General features: G+C 38.8%; 2 protein-coding genes and 1 pseudogene across 2 annotated transcripts; 1 reads left to right on the top strand and 2 right to left on the bottom strand.

The window, feature by feature from the left end:
• The first annotated feature begins 1698 nt into the window (after window positions 1–1698).
• LOC131508496 (olfactory receptor-like protein OLF4) lies at window positions 1699–2669 on the top strand. Its single transcript, XM_058723527.1, is given in 2 exon segments — window positions 1699–2341; window positions 2344–2669. Coding segments are annotated over 2 exon segments (969 nt in total).
• A 1021-nt stretch (window positions 2670–3690) lies between these two features.
• Window positions 3691–11645, bottom strand: LOC131508628 (olfactory receptor-like protein OLF4; annotated as a pseudogene).
• A 9093-nt stretch (window positions 11646–20738) lies between these two features.
• Window positions 20739–21674, bottom strand: LOC131510502 (olfactory receptor 7A17-like). The gene has a single exon (XM_058727690.1). It carries the CDS (start codon window positions 21669–21671, stop codon window positions 20739–20741), a length of 933 nt encoding a protein of 310 aa, XP_058583673.1. The 5' UTR covers window positions 21672–21674.
• Between the last annotated feature and the right edge of the window lie 589 nt (window positions 21675–22263).

Below are 22263 nucleotides of genomic sequence, written 5' to 3'. Positions count from 1 at the left end.
GCATAGGGGCACTTGTACCCCAATGTTTAGAGCAGTACTTTCAACAATGGCCAAATTATGGAAAGGGCTTAAATGTCCATCAACTGACAAATGGATAAAGAAATTGTGGTTTATATACACAATGGAATCCTACTTGGCAATGAGAAAGAATGAAATCTGGCCTTTTGTAGCAACATGGATGGAACCAGAGAGTGTTATGCTAAGTGAAATAAGTCATACAGAGAAAGACAAATACCATATATTTTCACTCTTATGTGGTTCCTGAGAAACTTAACAGAAGACTATGGGGGAGGGGAAGGGAAAAAAAGTTACAGAGAGGGAGGGAGACAAACCATCAGAGACTCTTAAAAACTGAAAATAAACTGAGGGTTGATGGGCGGTGGGAGGGAGAGGAGGGTGGGTGATGGGCATTGAGGAGGGCACCTGTTGGGATGAGCACTGGGTGTTGTTGTCACATAAATGGAATTATTTTATTTTGTTTTCAGATTGTTTACTCTTCGTATATAAAAATGCAGTTGAGTTCTTGAGGGTTGGCTTTGTATCCAGTTACTTGGCTGAATTGATTTATTAGTGGTATTAGTCCTTTGTGGCATCTTTAGGATTTTCTACATATAAGATCACATCATCTACATACATATATATGTATATATACACATAATGGATAAAGTAGATTGTTATATATATTATATATATATTTATGACTAATATTCAAATATATATACATATACAGTGGAATATATAAATATGGAATATATATAAAATTGAAAATTTGTCATAAAAATGAGATCTTGCCCTTTGCAATAACATGGATGGATCTACAGGGTTCTATACTAAGTGAAATAAGTCAGATAAAGACATATCTATATATATATAGTATATCAGTCTGCTTGCATATTGTAAACAATGATGCAATAAACATGGGGTATGTATATATTTTTGAATTAGTGTTTTTGTTTTCTTCAGATAAGTAACCAGTAACAGAATTACTTGATCATGTGGAATTTCTATTTTTAATTTTTTGAGGAGCCTCCATACGGTTTTCCATAGTGGCTGCACCAGTTTTAATTCCCACCAACAGTGTTTGAGTATTCCCTCTTCTCCACATCTCACCAACCCTTGTTATTTCTTTTCTTTTTATATTAGTCATTCTGCCTGGTGTGAGGTGATCATCTTAATCCTTTGGCTGTCACATAAATAGAATTATTTTATTTTGTTTTCAGATTGTTTACCCTTCGTATATAAAAATGCAGTTGAGTTCTTGAGGGTTGGCTTTGTATCCAGTTACTTGGCTGAATTGATTTATTAGTGGTATTAGTCCTTTTGTGGCATCTTTAGGATTTTCTACATATAAGATCACATCATTTACATACATAAATTTCTTTCTTTCTTTCCAGTTTGGATACTTTTTCTTTCTTTTTCTTTCTTTAACTGCTCTGGCCAGAACTTGCAATGTTATGTTGAGTAGAAGATGTGAAAGTGGGCACCCTTTCCTTATTCCTGATCATACAGAAAAATGCATACTGTATCACCCTTGAGTATCATGCTTGGTGTGGGTTTTTCACTAATGGCTTTATGTTGAGATAAGTTCCTTCTATTCCCACATTTTAGTGTTTTTATCATGTTCCATACACAAATATAAAAAATTAATTTCTTGAGTGCAGAATATAAACAATAATGTACCAGCCAGGTTAGTAATGCATGATTGTGTCATGTTCTTATTTTGATAGTCACATCAACTATACGGAACTAGGCAACGATACACGAAGTTCAGAATTTCTTCTTCTGGGACTTTCAGAGGAACCAGAATTGCAACCCTTCCTCTTTGGGCTGTTCCTGTCCATGTACCTGGTCACCATACTTGGGAATCTGCTCATCATCCTGGCTGTAAACTCTGACTCCCACCTCCACACGCCCATGTACTTCTTCCTCACCAACCTGTCCTTTGTAGACATCTGTGTCACTTCCACCACAGTCCCCAAGATGCTGGTGAATATACAAACACAGAGAAAGGTCATAACTTATGAAAGCTGTATCACGCAGATATACTTTTTCGTACTCTTTGTAGTTTTGGACAATTTCCTCCTGACTGTGATGGCATATGACTGCTTTGTAGCCATCTGTCACCCACTGTGCTACACAGTTATCATGAACCCCAAGTTCTGTGGGCTGCTGGTTCTGGTGTCCTGGATCGTGAGTGTCCTGAATTCCTTGTTACAAACCTTAATGGTGTTGCAGCTGTCCTTCTGTACAGGCATGGAAATCCCCCACTTTTTCTGTGAACTCAGTCAGATGATCCAACTTGCCTGTTCTGACACCTTTCTTAATGACATGGTAACTGTTTTACAACTGTGCTGTTGGGTGGTTCTCCCCTGGCTGGGGTCCTTTACTCTTATTCTAAGATAGTTTCCTCCATACGTGGGGTCTCATCAGCTCAGGGCAAGTATAAGGCATTTTCCACCTGTGCATCTCACCTGTCCGTTGTCTCCTTATTTTACTGTACAGTCCTAGGAGTGTACCTCAGCTCTGCTGCTACCCAGAGCTCACGGTCAAGCGCCACAGCCTCGGTGATGTACACGGTGGTCACGCCCATGCTGAACCCCTTCATCTACAGCCTGAGGAACAGAGACATAAAGGAGGCTCTAAATGTATTTTTCAGAGGGAAGCCATAAAAAGGCCATTTCTTAAGAAGTACCAGTCATTGCAGGCTTACTGCTTAATAGCCTGAATTTGCGATTTTTTAACCAGATCATGAAAGAAGAACTTAATGCCTCTATTTATAGCCTAGAGTTTCAGTTTTTCTAAAGTTCAACTGCTTTATTGAATTTAAATAAGTCCCTGTGGTTAACTCTCTGCTCCTGATACCCAATAGTTTTTCCTTTTTTTCTCCCTAGTTTCCAAAGTTAGTCCCAACCTTGAATCAGAACAATTGGGAAATTCCCATTTGCCTCATATAGTGATGAACGGTCCTAGTTTTATGGAATAAACTACATTTGGCAACTGAGGCCATGTATATAATTTTATTGTAGAGGAAATTGTGAGATCACAGCGTTTTTTTTTTCACTCTGTGTCTGCCATTCCTTTATAGATTCTACCTTAAATGCTCTTCCTGATAATGTAGACATTAACATACTAGTTTGTTTTGTCACTAGTCGTGGGGTTTTAGGATCCTCGTTAGGATCCTGTTCTCTTATCAGCTCAGCATCCACAGTATCCCTGGCACAGAATAGTAAGGCAAAAATTCCTTATGAAAAACATGCTCTGCTCCATGTGTAAACTACAGAAAGACAAATTTGCATAAACCCAGTGACTGATATGGGGTTACTATCCGAGAAGACCTGAAAAAACTGATGACATAAAACTTTCAATCACGCCATATTTTATTGCACAAAATCTGTTTTTGATGATGTATAACTACTTATTGAGGTGTGGGATATTCGGTGCCCATGTTTAAAGGGATTTATTAATTGGAGTGAAGAATCTAGTGGCAGATTTTATACTATTTCATTGGATGATACTGCTGTTTCTATTTGAAAATTTCTAGTGCTGCCTACAAATACTATGATTTCCATTGCCCTAAACTTAGTATCTCCCCCTTTAAAAATGATGTCCTAAAAATGATAGAGTGAGTGAACAATATGTGTATGCACTCTCTCATTACGTTCTTTCACTTTTTTATGCTCTAAAATCTCTTCACTCCTCATGATCGAAGGATGACTCAGACAAGAGCTTGAATTCCTGCCCAGTGATGTTCTGGGAATGGAGACTTGTGCCTGAGAGTCCTACAAGTTATCCGTGCAAAAACATACAGGTCTTTCCAATCTCTACCTGGAAGAGAAACTCAGTGATAGTACCTTTTTAATACAGTTACCTAAAATTAATGTGACTAACCAGGTCATCATGAATGCTCCCTTCAAATATCAGAACAAATGTCAAAAAAGAAGCAGCAGTAGGTTATTCTTAATATTCTCAGTACTATTTACATTGATTATTGTGTCAGTAAGCTATATGCTTACTGCATGACAAGCCATGCCAAAAGTAAATGTTTTAAGATAATGCTTTAAACATTTTTTTAAATATGAAATTTATTGTCAAATTGGTTTCCATACAACACCCAGGGCTCATCCCAACAGGTGCCCTCCTCAATGCCCATCACCCACACTCCCCTCCCTCCCACCCCCCATCAACCCTCAGTTTGTTCTCAGTTTTCAAGAGTCTCTCATGTTTTGGCTCCCTCCCTTTCTAACCTTTTGTTTGTTTTTCCTTCCCCTCCCCCACGGTCTTCTGTTAAGTTTCTCAGGATCCACATAAGAGTGAAAACATAAGGTATCTGTCTTTCTCTGTATGACTTATTTCACTTACCATCACACTCTCCAGTTCCATCCACGTTGCTGCAAAAGGCCATATTTCATTCTTTCTCACTGCCAAGTAGGATTCCATTGTGTATATAAACCACAATTTCTTTATCCATTCATCAGTTGATGGACATTTAGGCTCTTTCCATCATTTGGCTATTGTTGAAAATGCTGCTATAAACATTGGGGTACAAGTGCCCCTCTGCATCAGTACTCCTGTATCCCTTGGGTAAATTCCTAGCGGTGCTATTGCTGGGCCATAGGGTAGATCTATTTTTAATTTTTGAGGAACCTCCACACTGTTTTCCAGAGCGGCTGCACCAATTTGCATTCCCACCGGCAGTGCAAGAGGGTTCCCTTTTCTCCACATCCTCGCCAGCATCTATAGTCTCCTGGTTTGTTCATTTTAGGCACTCTGACTGGCATGAGATGGTATCTCAGTGTGGTTTTAATTTGTATTTCCCTGAGGAGGAGTGACGTTGAGCATCTTTTCATGTGCCTGTTGGCCATCCGGATGTCTTCTTTAGAGAAGTGTCTATTCATGTTTTGTGACCATTTATCCACTGGGTTATTTGTTTTTTGGGTGTCGAGTTTGGTGAGCTCTTTTGGATACTAGCCCTTTGTCCGATATGTCATTTGCAAATATCTTTTCCCATTCCGTTGGTTGCCTTTTAGTTTTGTTGACTGTTTCCTTTGCAGTGCAGAAGCTTTTTATCTTTAATTTTTTATCTTTTTTAGCTTTTTAAATATATGTTTTAGTTAGTTAATATGTAGTGCACTATTGGTTCTGAAGTAGAATTCAGTGATTCATCACTTACATACAACACCCAGTGCTCACCACAACAAGTTCCCTCCTTCGTACCCAGTACCCATCTAGCCCATCTCTCACCCACCTCCCTCTGTCAACCCAGAGGTTGTTCTCTATCATTAAGAGCCTCTTCTGGTTTGTTTGCCTCTCTTCCCTCTCCCTTATGTTCATGTGTTTTGTTTCTTAAATTCCACACAGGAGTGAAATCATATGATCTTACTCTTGTCCTTACTGACTTATTTCAGTCAGCATAATACATTCTAGCTCCATCCATCACATGGGGGTCTGTATTGGGGAAGTCTTTTGGTCTCTGTTGGTCTCCTCATGAGGTGGTGGTCAGCTGTGGGTCAGCTGGAGGAGCTCTGTTAATCTTGGCTGTGTTCTCACATATGGGGGCTTGCTGGTGATAGGCTGGTCTAGGCTGGCTTTCATTAGAGCAACAGGGCTCTGCTCCACGTGATTTCTCTTCTTACAGCAGGCTAGCTTGGACTTGTTTCCATGGCAGAGACAGGGTTCCAAGAGCGCAGCAGAAACACACCAAGGACCCTTCAGGCACACTGTCATTTTCACCATACACTCTTAGCCAAGGCAGATAAAATACTAAATTCAGTCCAGATTCGAAAGTGGAGAAATCGACCCCACCTCTCAATGGGAGGAGCTTCCCAGTCACATTGCAAAGTACACGGATACAGAGATAAGTGGTGAATTGGGTCCACCTCTGCAAAAGGTCTACCATAAGTGTAGTTTTCAATTCAATAAAGTTTATTGGTGTGGGGCAGAAAATCAACACACAGAACAATATAGTGCAGTACAATATAGTGATTCAACCATTCAACACATTACTCATTGCTCATCACTGTGAGTGTGCTCTTAAGGATTGAGTCTATAGGATTTTCTTTACTTTTTTTTCAATGTTTATTGATTTTTGAGAGACAGAGAGAGACAGATCATGAATGGGGGAGGGGCAGAGAAAAAGGAAGACACAGAGTCCAAAGCAGTCTCCAGGGTCTGAGCTGTCAGCATAGAGCCCGATGCAGTACTCAAACTCATGAACCCTGAGATCATGACTTGAGCCAAAGTCGGACTCTTAACCAACTGAACCACCCAGGTGCCCTGACTTTACAGGGTTTTCTATATTCAGTTCGTATCATCTGTGAATAAAGACAATTTTACTTCTTTCTTTCTTTCTGATTTGTAATCCAGTGAAGAAATGGGTGGAAGACATGAATAGACACTTTTCCAAAGAAGACATCTGGGTGCTTTTTACTTTCTCAATCTTTCCTGATTGTTCTAGCTAGGACATGAAGGATTATGTTGAATAGGAGCAGTGAGAGTGGACCCCCTTGTGTTGCTGCTGATCTCAGAAGAGATATTTTCTAATCTTTCACCACTGTGTACAATGTTATTGTGGGTTTGTCATATACAGTCTTTTGCTTTTTTTGTTGAGGTGTGTTCCTCTTATACCCAGTTTGTCAAAGATTTTTTAAAAAATCATTAAAGGATGCTGTATTTTGTCAGATGCTTTTCTGCATGTATTGAAATGATCATATGATTGTTATATTTCACCCTATGAATGGGGTGTATCATATTTAGTGATTTGTTTGTGCTCAACAATCCCTGTACCCCAGGGATAAATCCCACTTGATCATGGCATAAAATCCCTTCAATGTGTTGTTTGATTCATTTTGCTAGTATTTTTCAAAGATTTTGTGTCTGTGTTCATCAGGGACACTGGTCTATAGTTTTATTTTTTTGTACTGGCCTTTTCTGACTTTGGTATTAAGGCAAATCTGGCCTTGGAAAATGAGGTTGAAACGTGTCTTCCTCTCTAGTTTCTGGAAGGGTTTGAGAAGAATTTGTCATTAATTCTTCTTTACATGAATGGTAGAATTCACCTATGAAGGTCTCTGCTCACAGGCTTTTGTTGCTGGGAGATTTTTGATTACTAATTTAATACCCTTACTCATTATTGGTCTGTTCATATTTCCTATATGTTCCTGATTTTGTCTTGGTAAATTGTATGTTTTTAGGGATTTATCCATTTTTTTTCTAGGTTGTCCAAATTGTTGGAATGAGATCATTCATAGTAGTCTCCTATTATTCTTTGCATTTCTATGATATTGGTTGTAAGGTATAATATTTTACTGCTGAGTATATTTATTTAAGCCTTCTCCTCCTTTTTTTGTCTACCTAAGGGCTTGTCAATTTTGCTTCACTTTAAAAAACTGGCTCTTCACTTTGTTAATCTTTTCTATTGGTTTTCTGGTCTATATATCATTTATGTATTCTCTGATATTTATTTCTTTTCCTCTGTTGATTTGGACTTAGTTGGTGCTTCTTTTTCCAGGCCTTCGAATCAAAGTTTAGGTTATTTACTTAAGGTCTTTTTATTTGTCTTAATGTAGGCATTTATTGCTATAAACTTCTCTATTGGAGCTGCTTTTGTAACATACCATAAATTGTGATATGCGTTGATTCCATTTTCATTTGATTCATGATTTTTAAATTTCAGTTTTCATTTCTTCTTTCACCCATCAGCCACTCACAAGTGTATGGTTTAAATCCCACAAACTTATGACCATCTCAGGTATCTGTACTTTTACATTAACTACAGCATTATTCAGGATAGCCACGATTTGGAAACAGCCCAGCATCCATCAACAGATGAATTAATAACGATGGCGTATCTATCAGTGGGGTTCAGCAATAATAAATGAAGACATTTTTTCCTTGCTCAACCGTGAATGGACCCCAAGGGCATTATGCTAAGTGACATAGACAGAGAAAGACAAATACTGTATGATCTCACTTATATGTGAAATATAAAAATCTGAACCATAGAAACAGAGAGTAGGTTGATGTTTGATAGTGGCTGGGGTTTGGGGAAATGAGAAGATGTTAGTGAAAGTCTATAAACCTTCAGTTATAAGATGAATAAGTTCTGGGGACTTAATGTACAACATGGCTATTATGATTAACTCTATTGTGTTGTATACTTGAATGTTGCTAATAGAGTATATAGTAAATTTCTTACAACAAAAAGAACTGGTAACTATGTGAAGTGATGGATGTGTTCACTGACCTATTATGGTGATCATTTCACAACATATATGTACATGAAATCACCAAGTTGTATGCTTAAATTTCCACAATTTATATGTCAATTAAATTTCAATAAGGCTGGAAAAATGAAGAACATTCCTATGTCTCTGTCTTCCATTGCATTTCAAATGTCACCTCATCCTAGGGGAATTATACCCATAAAAATGATACCAGAGTGGAAACTATTATGAGTATTTCAACGGTGAGGTCTATCAATAGGAAAACAGTATCTACAGAAGGATTCTGTGAAGATAGTATCAGTGATAGAACACTTGTTAGCTCCATTAATCAATGAAATAGATACAAGGTCCCTGGTATCTCTGAGCCATCTGGAAAGTAAACCTTTTATTTATTTGATCTTTCCTTATACTAGGAAAGGTGATGTATAGGCAAGAGGCATGGAGGAAATATTTACAACCTGACCCTCTGGAGTAGAATTTCCATAACTGCTCATTAGACGCCTAATTCATTCTCACTGTCTTCTCTTAGATCATTCCACTGCTGAATGTGGATTGGAAATAAACCTTTTGAATTGAAATTAACAGCAGCAGTAGACTGTTTGCAGAGATGGCCCCAAGTCCTGGTCTTTCTCTGTAGTCATATCTTTGGCAATGTGCGCAGTACCTTCCATCAGGAGGTGGAGACTATTCTTCCATCTTTGATTCTGGATGGATTAGAACTTTTTATTTACTGTGGCCAACAGAATATGATAGAAGTGGCAGTGGACCTTAAAGGCCCTGTGAATTTCTGCTGCTCTCTCTTGAAATACTGCTCTGAAAAGAGAATAAAACCAGATGGGCTGCCAGAAGAAGTGAAGACATGTGGCGCACAGCCCAGTTGTCCAAGCCAAGGCCACTCTGATCAGCCACAGCTAGCTAGCCAAGACCCAAACCCTGGCAAGATCAGCAGAGCCTTCCCAGGTGACACAAAACCTGATTCAAGATCCTTGAGGACATCAACAGAGATTAGAACAACTCATCACCATACAATTCTACTTGATACTAAAGATATTCTACCAAGCCATTTGTTTTCAGGATGGTTTGCTATTCAGCAACATTCATGATAATTTTGTTATTCAAATTTATTTTGGATGACTATTAAAAAAATCCTCTCCATTGAAGATTCTATTCAGGTAACCAGTAGAAGTTGGAAGGACATGCATTTTTGTGGAGAAAAAATGGTGACCTGGAATCACATAAGTGGGCAGGAATTCAAGCTCTCTTCTGTCTTGCAGAGACATCTTAATTTTAGCCCAAATGCGATTCATTTTTGGCATTAACCTCCAGACCTGGAAGAGTAGAAATTTTTTTCTTTTAAACCCTTAGTCTGGTAACTGGATATAGCAGCAATAGTAAATAAAAAAGACACTTATCCAATATATGTTTTAAATGATTTTTAAGAGAGAGAGGGAGAGAGAGAGAGAGAGAGAGAATGCAAGTGGGGGGAGGGGCATAGAGAGAGGGAGAAACAGAATCCAAAGCAGGCTCCAGGCTCTGAACTATCAACAGAGAGCCCAACGCAGGGCTCAAGCTCACATACTACAAGATCATTACCTAAGTTGAAGTTGGACACTTGACTGACTGAGCCACCCAGGTGCCCCAATTTTTTAATAAAAGGAATTTAAGCCTCTCAACTCATTCACTTAGCTTTCTTGGATAAAGGCGTTGTGTGTTGAAACCCTACTTAAGTAGAAGAAACAAAATAAGGTCAGTTTGGGGGATATTCAGCCTATTGCCTGGTTCAGAGAATGTCTCCTTGCATAAATGTAAATATGGTTCTGTCTTTGAGGCCTCTGGGCATTAAGATAGGAAAAGCCATATATCATTAACTTATGGCTACCTGTTCTATTATAATTTATTTTGCCTAAATTTCTACATTCCTTGAATTCCATGTTAATGAAAACCTCCATTCTCTTCCTTTCTTTACCCTCCAAGTTTTTTCAAGCTTGCTTTCAACACAGCAGATAGGTTACAATGATTTCTAATGACTCTCTTATACTCTTATATCAATAAGAGTCATGGCCAAGAGTAGACTTTCATAGGAGTAGTATAATTCATGCCTGGGTTTTTTTTTTTTTTTGGTCAAACAAAAGAAAAAATACCCACTATGATATAGTTTATTTGAGAAGAAATTATTCGTAACAGATCCATGTAGTCCTTTGAAATGAGTGAGAATTCCAAATATTTCACATCAAAGGTGAGGAATCACATTGGGAGAGTAGGAAAATGACAAAGGGAAAATCTTTTAGATATAAGAGATATCAAAAAGCCTAGCATAGGGAGTTACATAAATTGTACACAGATGTTGAAATTAAAAAAAAGTAGAAATTCCAGGAAAAAAAAAATAGAAGAGCCATGTTCCACTCCCACAATCTGATCAAAGAATCTCAACATTTGGGTCAGACTTTGGACCCTGCAATCATGGGTACTTTTCAGCACAAGACAATTGGCCCTTTTATAGATGCCATACCAGAGAATCTCATCAGAGGAACTAATGTCTTTGTTCCTCAGGCTATAGATGAAGGGGTTCAGCATGGGTGTGACCACCGTGTACATCACCGAGGCTGTGGCACTTGACCGTGAGCTCTGGGTAGCAGCAGAGCTGAGGTACACTCCCAGGCCAGTGCAATAAAATAGGGAGACAACCGAGAGGTGAGATGCACAGGTGGAAAATGCCTTATACTTGCCCTGAGCTGATGAAATCCCACGTATGAAGGAAATTATCTTATAGTAAGAGTAAAGGATCCCAAAAAAGGGACCACCAACCAGCAGCATAGCTCCAAAATACACCACCATGTTATTGAGAAAGGTGTCAGGACAGGCAAGTTGGATCATCGGATTGAACTCACAGAAAAAGTGGGGGATTTCCCAGACTGTACAGAAGGACAGCTGCAACACCATTAAGCTTTCTAACAAGGAATGCAGAGCACTCAGGATCTAGGACACCAGGACCAGGAGTCCACAGAGCCAGGAGTCCATAATGACCATGTAGTTTAGTGGGTGGCAGATGGCCACAAACCTGTCGTAGGCCATCACATTCAGGAGAAAGTCATCCATCCCTGCAAAGATTATGAAAAAGTTCATTTGTGTGATACAGTCCTCATAGGTTATGACTTTGGTCTGGGTCTGGATGTTCCAGAGCATCTTCGGGACGGTGGTGGACGTGAAGCAGATGTCTACAAAGGACAGGTTGGCCAGGAAGAATTACATGGGGGTGTGGAGGTGGAAGTCAGAGCTAATGGCCAGGAGGATGAGCAGGTTCCCAAACACAGTGATCAGGTACATGGAGAGGAAAAGCTCAAATACGAGGGGCTGCAGTTCTGTTTCTTCTGAAAATCCCATAAGAAGAAATTCTGAAATTCCTATATCGTTTCCTGGGTCCATGTGGTGGAGGTGACTACCAATAAAGGGGAAAATAACATGACTAATTTTCACATCAATAGACATGGCTCACATTGTTGAAATGCTACAATTTACATTTTCCAGTCAAGAAAGTTATTTCAATATTTTGTGAATGGATGGGTGCTCTGGAAGGGATCCTCATTTCCTCTCTTATTAGGAATTTTCATCCCAACATCAGATGTTCCCCAAAAGGCTGGGTATTGTGCAGTTTTAATAAGAAATTATCTCATGCATTTGAGGAATATATAGACCATCAACCATGTTTTCAGCATTTCCAAGTCATAAAGTAGACGGTGCTGAAAAGCAAAGGTACCTACTAATCATTGCTGGTGATAGGATATACACGTATATAAAAATTAAATAATCCTGAGATGTGGACTGAGGCTATGGGGAAAATGAAGGCAAGTCAAAAGAAAGAGTGGATGGGCTGTTATGTTGGGTGTTCAGTCAAGATTGACTAAGAAGGTGACATTTGAACAGAGACCTCAAGGAAGAGAGAGTGCAAGACAGAAGGTCTTCCTGGCAGGAGGAAGGACAGTGCAAAGGCCCTGTGGAAACACTTTTTTTCAGAAAATCAAGGCTCAGAAGGAAGCCAGTGTAATGGCGGGGAGTTGAAAAGAGGGAGAGTGATGAGAGGTATTGGCAGTGAATTTTGTGGATCCATGTGGCCTCGCAGCTGCTTAAAATTCAAGACACAGGGAGCTCCTTGTCCACACTATGTACCTCTTGCACTTTGTTAATCTGGTTGTAATAGCATCCTGTCAACTGAACATCCCTTGTCAGTATCATCTGTTGATTGAGTCTGACCTGTGTATTATAGGGTCAACCTGGAATAGAGGCGCCTATAAACCCCTGCTCTGAGACCTGCTCTCACTGCATACACACACACACACACACACACACACACACACACACACTGCACCGTATCCTCCTGGTGTGTGTTACTTGTATGTCTTCACCTCCCCCTGCCTGCCCCAACACACTTTTTTTTAAAATTTTTTTAACGTTTATTTATTTTTGAGACAGAGAGAGACAGAGCATGAACGGGGGAGGGGCAGAGTGAGGGGGAGACATAGACTCGGAAGCAGGCTCCAGGCTCCGAGCCGTCAGCCCAGAGCCCGACGCGGGGCCCGAACTCACGGACCGCGAGATCGTGACCTGAGCTGAAGTCGGACGCTTAACTGACAGCGCCACCCAGGCGTCCCAACCAACACACTTTTTAGGATATGAATGCATACACATCATATTACCTTTCCCAGAAGGAAAGTAGAAATAGTACTAGAAAGTCCTATTCATTGCTTCCTAAGGACAAATAATCCTGGGGCTCCATTTTGGAATGGTCTTCTGGCCTGTATGTAAAGAAAAATTAAAAAATTGTGTTCAACGAACAGAGAGAGAGACAGAGACAGAGAGAGAGGGAGAGAGTGATGTTGGTGGCCTCCAATCCTAATTATATCGCATTTACACCCAGCAAAAATAATTAAAGGGCAAAAATAAATTTCTCTAAAGGAAAAAAGTAGCGACATCTTTATGACGTGAACATCACAGATCGAACATCGCAAGAGAATAAACCAACACGTCTCATACTTTGGGCATTTTTATTGGCAGAGAGCAGACTTGATTTTCCTGTGTTTATTCCATATTCATTTGATTAATCAGTTTTTATATGGCCAAATAGAGGATGAGATAAGCCTCTTTGCCACTTGTCTTATGTGGCATTTTTTTGGTGTGTATTTGATGTTCTTATGCTTTGAATTTTAGTCGCTTTCTTGACAAGTCTGATGAGCACAACTAGTCATGGTTCTGTTCCTTGTCCAACAGGTAACGTGCTCTCCAGACCCTATGAAATCCTAAACACCCCATGACAGTCTATCCCCTAACTCTGAATAAGCTTCATGCAACTTACCCAAGTACATTATTTTGGACTCACATTTATTTTTACTGCACTCCTGTGTGCCATTGTGACGTGATTACCAAAGGAGCAGGAACGTCTGCTCATCTTCCCTTTACAAAAGTATGTGGATGTATATGCACTTATATAGAAATGGATTCATGAAAATGAGACATTATGAAATACAAAGAACGACAGACAGAATAAAACCAGGTTAAAGAGCAGTTTCAGTACAACCATGTTACACAAAACTGAATGAAGTTTTGAGCAGTAACTGAAACATGATCTACAGGACCAGTAAGTCAACAAAATCAACATAGAAAAATAATAAAATTCCCCAAGACCTGGATAAAAAAAAAAGTATAGCATATAAAGCTCTTAAAAATTTCTGGCACCATAGCAGATGCTCTTTCAGTATTAATTCAATGAGTCAGGAATTAGGTCTCATTATATATGGACATTTAATACTCGACAAAGCTGCATTTAAGTGTCGTCGGAAAAGACCGGATTGTTGAGTGAAAGCTGGCACGAAGGCTTTCTACGTGGAAGGAAGTGTGGTGCTTCCTTATTTCACACATCTCACTAAAAATCCAAAGGATTAAGTAAATCCCCAGTGTAAGAGTAACCATTCCATTTTAGATGCACATCTAGAAAATTACATATAAAATCTACTGGTGGGAAAATCATCATTTGTAAGGCAAGAAAAAAACCTCAGAAGGTAGAAGATACATACATTTCACTAAATGAATTTTAAAACTATTTTATGGGCCAGAAGACCTAACTAAAAGTCAATAGAGAAGCTGTGATTTACAGCAATTATTTCAAATGTTCATAATTATAGATAAATAGATATATAATATAATATAATATAATATAATATAATATAATATATATAATAATATAATATAATATAAATTTATAGATAAATTATAGATAAATAAATTATAGATAAATATAAATTATAGATAAATAGATAAATATAGATATAATATGTGGACATATAATAATAATAGGCAAATTAAATCAAATATGTGAATCTTTAATTGAGCTCACTAATAGTTTTAAGAATCGACAAGTAATCTCTTTCACACTGATCATCTTGGGAAAATACTCAAAGGGCTGTCCCACAGATTGGGATCAGAATTTTTAAACAAGTAGCAAAAAGGCACTTTTTAATTTAATTTAATTTTTTTAATTTACATCCAAGTTAGTTAGCATGTAGTGCAACAATGATTACAGGAGTAGATTCCTTGATGCCCTTTACCCACTGAGCCCATCCGCCCTCCCACAACCCCTCCAGTAACCCTCTGTTTGTTGTCCATATTTAATAGTCTCTTATGTTTTGTTCCCCCTCCTTGTTTTTATATTATTTTTGCTTCCTTTCCCTCGTGTTCATCTGTTCTGTGTCTTAAAGCCCTCATATCAGTGAAGTCATATGATATTTGTCTTTGTCTGACTAATTTCGCTTAGCATAATACCCTCTAGTTCCATCCACCTAGTTGCAAATGGCAAGATTGCGTTCTTTTTGATTGCCGAGAAATACTCCATTGTATATATACACCACATCTTCTTTATCCATTCATCCATCAATGGACATTTGGGCTCTTTCCATACTTTGGCTATTGTTGATAGTGCTGCTATAAACATAAACATGGGGGTGCATGTGTACCTTCAAAAGAGCACACCTGTATCCCATGGATAAATGCCTAGTAGTGAAATTTCTGGGTCTAGGGTAGTTCTATTTTTAGTTTTTTGAGGAACCTCCATACTGTTTTCCAGAGTGGCTGCACCAACTTGCATTCCCACCAACAATGCAAAAGAGATCCTCTTTCTCTGCATCCTTGCCAACATCTGGTGTTGCCTGAGTTGTTAATGTTAGCCACTCTGACAGGTGTGAGGTGGTATCTCATTGTGGTTTTGATTTGTATTTCCTTTATGATGAGTGATGTTGAGCATCTTTTCATATGCTGGTGGCCATCTGGATGTCTTCTTTGGAGAAGTGTCTATTCACGTCTTTTGCCCATTTCTTCACTGGATTATTTGTTTTTTGGGTGTTGAGTTTGATAAGTTCTTTATAGATTTTTGGATACTAACCTTTTATCTGATATGTCGTTTGCAAATATCTTCTCCCATTCTGTTGGTTGTCTTTTAGTTTTGCTGATTTTTTCCTTTGCTGTGCAGAAGCTTTTTATTTTATTTTATTTTTTATTTTTAAAAATTTACATCCAAATTAGTTAGCATATATTGCAACAATGATTTCAGGAGTAGATTCCTTAATGCCCCTTACCCATTTAGCCCATCCCCCCTCCCAAAACCCCTCCAGTGACCCTCAGTTTGTTCTCCATATTTATGAGTCTCTTCTGTTTTGTCCCCCTCCCTGTTTTCATATTATTTTTGTTCCCAGAAGCTTTTTATATTGATGAGGTCCCAATAGTTCATTTTTGCTTTTGTTTCCCTTGCCTCCAGACACGTGTTGGGTAAGAAGTTGCTGCGGCCAAGGTCAAGGAGGTTTTTGCCTGCTTTCTCTTTGAGGATTTTGATGGCTTCCTGTCTTACATTGAGGTCTTTCATCCATTTTGAGTTTATTTTTTTGTCTGGTGTAAGAAAGTGGTCCAGGTTCATTTTTCTGCAAGTTGCTGTCCAGTTTTCCCAGCACCACTTGCTGAAGAGACTGTCTTTATTCCATTGGATATTCTTTCCTGCTTTGTCAAGGCCATAGGTTTGTGGGTCCATTTATGGGTTCTCTACTCTGTTCCATTGATTTGAGTGTCTGTTCTTGTACCAGTCCCACACTGTCTTCATGATTACAGCTTTGTAAAACATCTTGAAGTCTGAGATTGTGATGCCTCCTGCTTTGGTTTTCTTTTTCAAGATTGCTTTGGCTATTTGGGGTCTTTTCTGGTTCCATACAAATTTTTGGATTGTTTGTTCTATCTCTGTGAAGAATGCTGGTGTTACTTTGATAGGGAATGCATTGGATGTGTAGATGGCTTTGTGTAGTATTGACATTTTAACAATATTTGTTCTTCTTATCCAGGAGCATGGAATCTTTTTCCATTTTTTTGTGTTGTCTTCAATTTCTTTCATGAGCTTTCTATAGTCCTCAGTGTATGGATTTTTCACCTCTTTGGTTAGATTTATTCTTAGGTATTTTATAGGTTTTGGTGCAATTGTAAATGGGATCGATTCCTTGATTTCCCTTTCTATTGCTTTATTGTTGGTGTATAGGAATGCAATTGATTTCTGTGCATTGGTTTTATATCCTGCAGCTTTGCCAAATTCATGAATCAGTTCTAGCAGTTTTTGGTGGAATCTTTTGTGTTTTCCATATAAAGTATCATGTCATCTGTGAAGAGTGAAAGTTTGACCCCTCTTGGCTGATTTGGATGCCTTTTTTTTTTGTGTTGTCTGATGGCTGAGGCTAGGACTTCCAACACTATTTTGAATAACAATGATGAGAGTGGACATCCCTGTTTTGTCCCTGACCTTAGGGGGAAAGCTCTCAGTTTTTCCCCATTGAGGATGATATTAGCATTGGGTCTTTCATATATGGCTTTTATGATCTTGAGATATGATCCTTCTGTTCCTATTTTCCTGAGGGTTTTTTATCAAGAAATGATGCTGTATTTTATCAAATGCTTTCTCTGCATCTATTGAGATGATCATATGGTTCTTGTCCTGTCTTTTTTTTGATGTGATGAATCACTTTGGTTGTTTTGTGGATATTGAATCAGCCCTGCATCCCAGGTATAAATCCCACTTGTTCATGGTGAATAATTTTTTAATGTATTGTTGGATCCAGTTGGCCAATAACTTGTTGAGGATTTTTGCATTGATATTCATCAAAAAAGGAGCCAGCATTACATTAGTGGATTGGAGACAAGTCCATGAGGAATTGTTAGGAAAGAAGGAAAAGACACAAGGTAGAAGAAAAGCCTGCACTGAAATATAAAGAGCATTCATGATGTGCATAGGATCTTACTGAAACATTTGTATGAAAGTGTATGAATAGGAATTCATGCATAAAATGGAAGAGAAATTTTATAAGACTTCTGGAACAAAGAAAATCAGTGAGAATAACATTTGGTTAAGTCTACTGTTTCTAAACAACTATATTGAATGAAAACAACAAAATTGAATGAATATGTGCTACTAACTTACATAAAGACCTACAAGAACAATAACCTAATGATACCAACATTGGTCACTAATTCAAGGGCAGATGGCCAAAGACTTGGAAATGAAAAGGTATATCAGAAGGGCATTTACAACATGGGGAAGAAGCAGTAAGTTGTGATTTCATCTTACACAAAGATACACAGATTCATATAGACTTCTAGAATGGAAAGGTGATCTTTAGTCAAATGATGAAGAAAAATACCTTCCAGATGATGGCCAAAGGTGATGCAACTTTCAGAAATAGATCTACTCCCCAAATGCCAAGAAGACCAATAAGGAATAACAAAGATATGAAAACAAGTCAGAAACATGCCTAAAGGGTAATTTATTATGGCTAAGAATGAAGCACTTTATTTCTTGTGTATAGCAAGGACTGACACAAGAAGAATATTGAAGTGTCTGCTCAACCCTGTCAGTAAGAAAATGAAAAATAGGAGTGCCTAGGTGGCTTGGTAGCTAAGCGTTTGACTCTTGATTTCGGCTCGGGTCATGATCTCACGGTTCATGAGTTTAAGACCTGCATCAGGCTCCATGCTGAATGTTGAGCCTGTTTGAGATTCTCTCTCTCTCTCTCTCTCTCTCTCTCTCTCTCTCTCTTTCTCTTTCTCTCTCTCTCTTCCTTTGCAGCTCTTCCCCACTCATGTGCTGTCTGTAAAATAAAATAAAATAAAATAAAATAAAATAAAATAAGATAAAATAAAAGTTTCTTTAAAAAAAAGAAGAAACACAATGTAGAGACTGATAAGTAGCACAGAATTGAATAGATCAGAACAACTCCCACCAGACAATCCCATTCGATTACAAAGACATTATATTAAAACAGGTGTTTTCATGGGGCGCCTGGGTGGCGCAGTCGGTTAAGCGTCCGACTTCAGCCAGGTCACGATCTCACGGTCCGTGAGTTCGAGCCCCGCGTCAGGCTCTGGGCTGATGGCTCAGAGCCTGGAGCCTGTTTCCGTTCTGTGTCTCCCTCTCTCTCTGTCCCTCCCCCGTTCATGCTCTGTCTCTCTCTGTCCCAAAAATAAATAAAAGTTGAAAAAAAAAAAAAACAGGTGTTTTCAGAAGGGTTTGTTACACAGTCCTAGGGAACAGATATAATTATAACAGCAACCAGAACCGAGAGGAATTATAATAATATGCTTCTTCCCATTTTAGGTATTTGTGCTGATATTTGGGGACAGAAGTCACGGTTACTCTGTTATTAAAATTTATTTTAGATAGACTGTGTTATAAAGAGACTGTGTTAGGGTTCCAACCAGGTAATCAAGAGAAGTTGGAAGGACAAGGCTCTTGGCACCAAAATTGTGACCTGAATCATATGACTGGACAGGAATTCAATGTCTAAAGAGTCATCCTTTGATCATGAGGATATATATGTATGATATATAAAAGATGATATTGATATTGTTCAATCATTGCCCATAGCATGGTTATGATCTTTCATTTAGAGCAGTGGAATGAGTCCTATCTGTATGCAGCAGAAAGAGTAAGATGATTCAGTAAAAACACCATAAACAAGTTTTTGGAAAACACGGAAAAAATACAACTCTAGTATATGGACACCAAACTAACTCCATACTTCAGTGAGTAGATGGACAGCACAAAATGAAATATTTTTCTCAGTAATACCCAGTATAATTTCAATTTTTCTTCATCATAGTTAAGATCTTCTTAGACTCAAAGGCCATATGAAGTTAATCTATTTATTCAAATATGTGTTTCTGTTGTAAACGCTATTTGGAGACATGTATTTGGTGATCATTTTGCCAATCACTGTTGTAAGCACTGTGGATACAGCTGCATAGGAGAACATGATCATAATAAGGAGAATGGAATGCAATGGCTTACCTATAAAATGAACTCTATTAGTCTACATTGTCAGAACGAGAAGTCAAGGCAGTGAAGTACAAAGTATTGATATACACAAGTGAAAAACTGTGGTTTCATACTTTCCTATTATGAAATTATATGAATGGTCTTGGTTATCAAAAGTAGTTCTTTTCTTTTTTTTAAATATAATTTATTGACAGATTGGTTTCCAAACAACACCCAGTGCCCATTGCAACAAGTGCCTTCCTCAATGCCCATCACCCACTTTCCCCTCTCCCCCACCCCCCTTCAACCCTCACTTTGTTCTCAGTATCCAAGAGTCTCTTATGGTTTGCCTCCCTCCCTCTCTGTAACTTTTTTTTCCCTCTGCCTCCTCCATGGTCTTCTGTTAAGTTTATCAAGATCCACCTATGAGTGAAACATATGGTATCTGTCTTTGTCTACCCGACTTATTTCACTTAGCATAATACCTTCCAGTTCCATCCATGTTGCTGCAAATGGCCAGATTTCATTCTTTCTCATTGCCAAGTAGGATTCCATTGTGTATATAAACCACAATTTCTTTATCCATTCATCAGTTGATGGACATTTAGGCTCTTTCCATCATTTGGCTATTGTTGAAAGTGCTGCTATAAACATTGGGGTACAAGTGCCCCTATGCATCAGCACTCCTGGATCCCTTGGGTAAATTCCTAGCAGTGCTATTGCTAGGTCATAGGGTAGTTCTATTTTTAATTTTTTGAGGAACCTCCACACTGTTTTCCTTTTTCTATATGAATAATATAACTCATGGCTATCCTTTTAGTAAATCAGGAGAAAAATTACTTGGAATGACATATGTTGTTTGAGTAGAAATTATTTTTAAGAAATTCATGTTACCCCAGGGGACAAGTGGGAATTTCCGAATATTTTTTCATCAAAACTGAAAAAATCTTTGAAAAAGTAAGAAATGGACAAAGGGGAAACTGTCTATATATCAGACAGAGCAGAGGCTTAATAAGTGAGTTACTTAAAAAAAATATGGAGAAGTTGAAGTCAAGCAAATGAAATTCTGGGAAATAAATAGCAAAAGCAGATTCTTCTTCCAGAGTCTGATCAAGGAACGGCAGATTCTAGCTCTGAGGCTTTGAGCCCTGCAGTCATGGGCATGTCTTCAGTCCCCGGACAATTGGTCCTTATGTCACTGGAACCCCAACGATTCTTTTCAGAGCCCTCTTTATGTCTCTGTTCCTCAGGCTGTAGATGAAGGGGTTCAGCATGGGCGAGACCACCGTGTACATCACCGAGGCTGTGGCACTTGACCGTGAGCTCTGGGTAGCAGCAGAGCTGAGGTACACACCTAGGCCTGTACAGTAAAATAAGGAGACAACTGACAGGTGAGATGCACAGGTGGAAAATGCTCTGTACTTGCCTTGAGCTGATGAGATCCCACATATGGAGGAAACTATCTTAGAATAAGAGTAAAGGACCCCAGCCAGGGGAGCACCACCCAGCAGCACAGTTGCAAAATACATCATCATGTCATTAAGAAAGGTGTCAGAACAGGCAAGTTGGATCATCTGATTGAGTTCACAGAAAAAGTGGGGGATTTCCATGTCTGTACAGAAGGACAGCTGCAACACCATTAAGGTTTGTAACAAGGAATTTGTAACACTGATGATCCAGGACACCAGAACAAGCAATCCACAGAGCTGGGGGTTCATGATGACGGTGTAGTGCAGGGGGTGACAGATGGCCACAAACCGGTCATAGGCCATTGCAGATAGGAGAAAGTCATCCAGCTCTGCACAGAGTAAGAAAAAATACATCTGGCTAATGCAGCCTGCATAGTTAATGACCTTGCTCTGAGTCTGGATGTTCAGAAGCATCTTCGGGACGGTGGTGGAGGTGAAGCAGATGTCTACAAAGGACAGGTTGGCCAGGAAGAAGTACATGGGCGTGTGGAGGTGGGAGTCAGAGCTGACGGCCAGGAGGAGGAGCAGGTTGCCAAACACAGCGATCAGGTACATGGAGAGGAAAAGCCCAAATATGAGGGGCTGCAGTTCTGAACCCTCTGAAAATCCCAGAAGCAGAAATTCTGACATCCGTGTATCATTTCCTGGTTCCATCTGGTGGAGTTGACTACTTAGGAAATAAAAAAAATAACATGATTAATTTCCAAGCAAATGGCTTTATTTATTCATTTTCTTTTTTTAAAGTTTTTATTTATGTTCCAGGTAGTTGACATACAGTGTAAAACTAGTTTCAGGTGTAGAATACAGTGATTCAGCACTTCCACACTTGACCAGCGCTCTTTAGGACCAGTGCAGTCCTAAATCCCCATCAGCTATTTCCCCCAAACCCCATCTCCCTCCCCATTGGCAAGTTTGTTCTCTACAGTTAAGAGTGTAGTTCTTGGTTTACGTCTCTCTTTTTTCCCTTTTTCCATTTGTTTTCTTTTTTAAATCCACAGGTGAGTGAAATCATATGGCATTTGTCTTACTCTGACTTATCTTGCTTAGCATAATAAACTCTAGCTCCATCCACGTTGTTGTAAATGGCAAGATTTCATTCTTTTTGATGGCTGAGTAAGATTCCATTGTATATATTAATATATGTATGTATATATACATGCACACAGCACACATGTGGACACATACATGTCCACGTATGTATAGATAGTTGGGCCATTTCCGTAGTTTGCCTGGTGTAGATATTGCT

Source organism: Neofelis nebulosa, chromosome 4 (genome assembly GCF_028018385.1).
Source record: "Neofelis nebulosa isolate mNeoNeb1 chromosome 4, mNeoNeb1.pri, whole genome shotgun sequence".
Lineage (NCBI taxonomy): Eukaryota > Metazoa > Chordata > Mammalia > Carnivora > Felidae > Neofelis > Neofelis nebulosa.
Note: the sequence above shows the minus strand (reverse complement) of the source record. Positions and strands in the feature narration are given on the sequence as shown.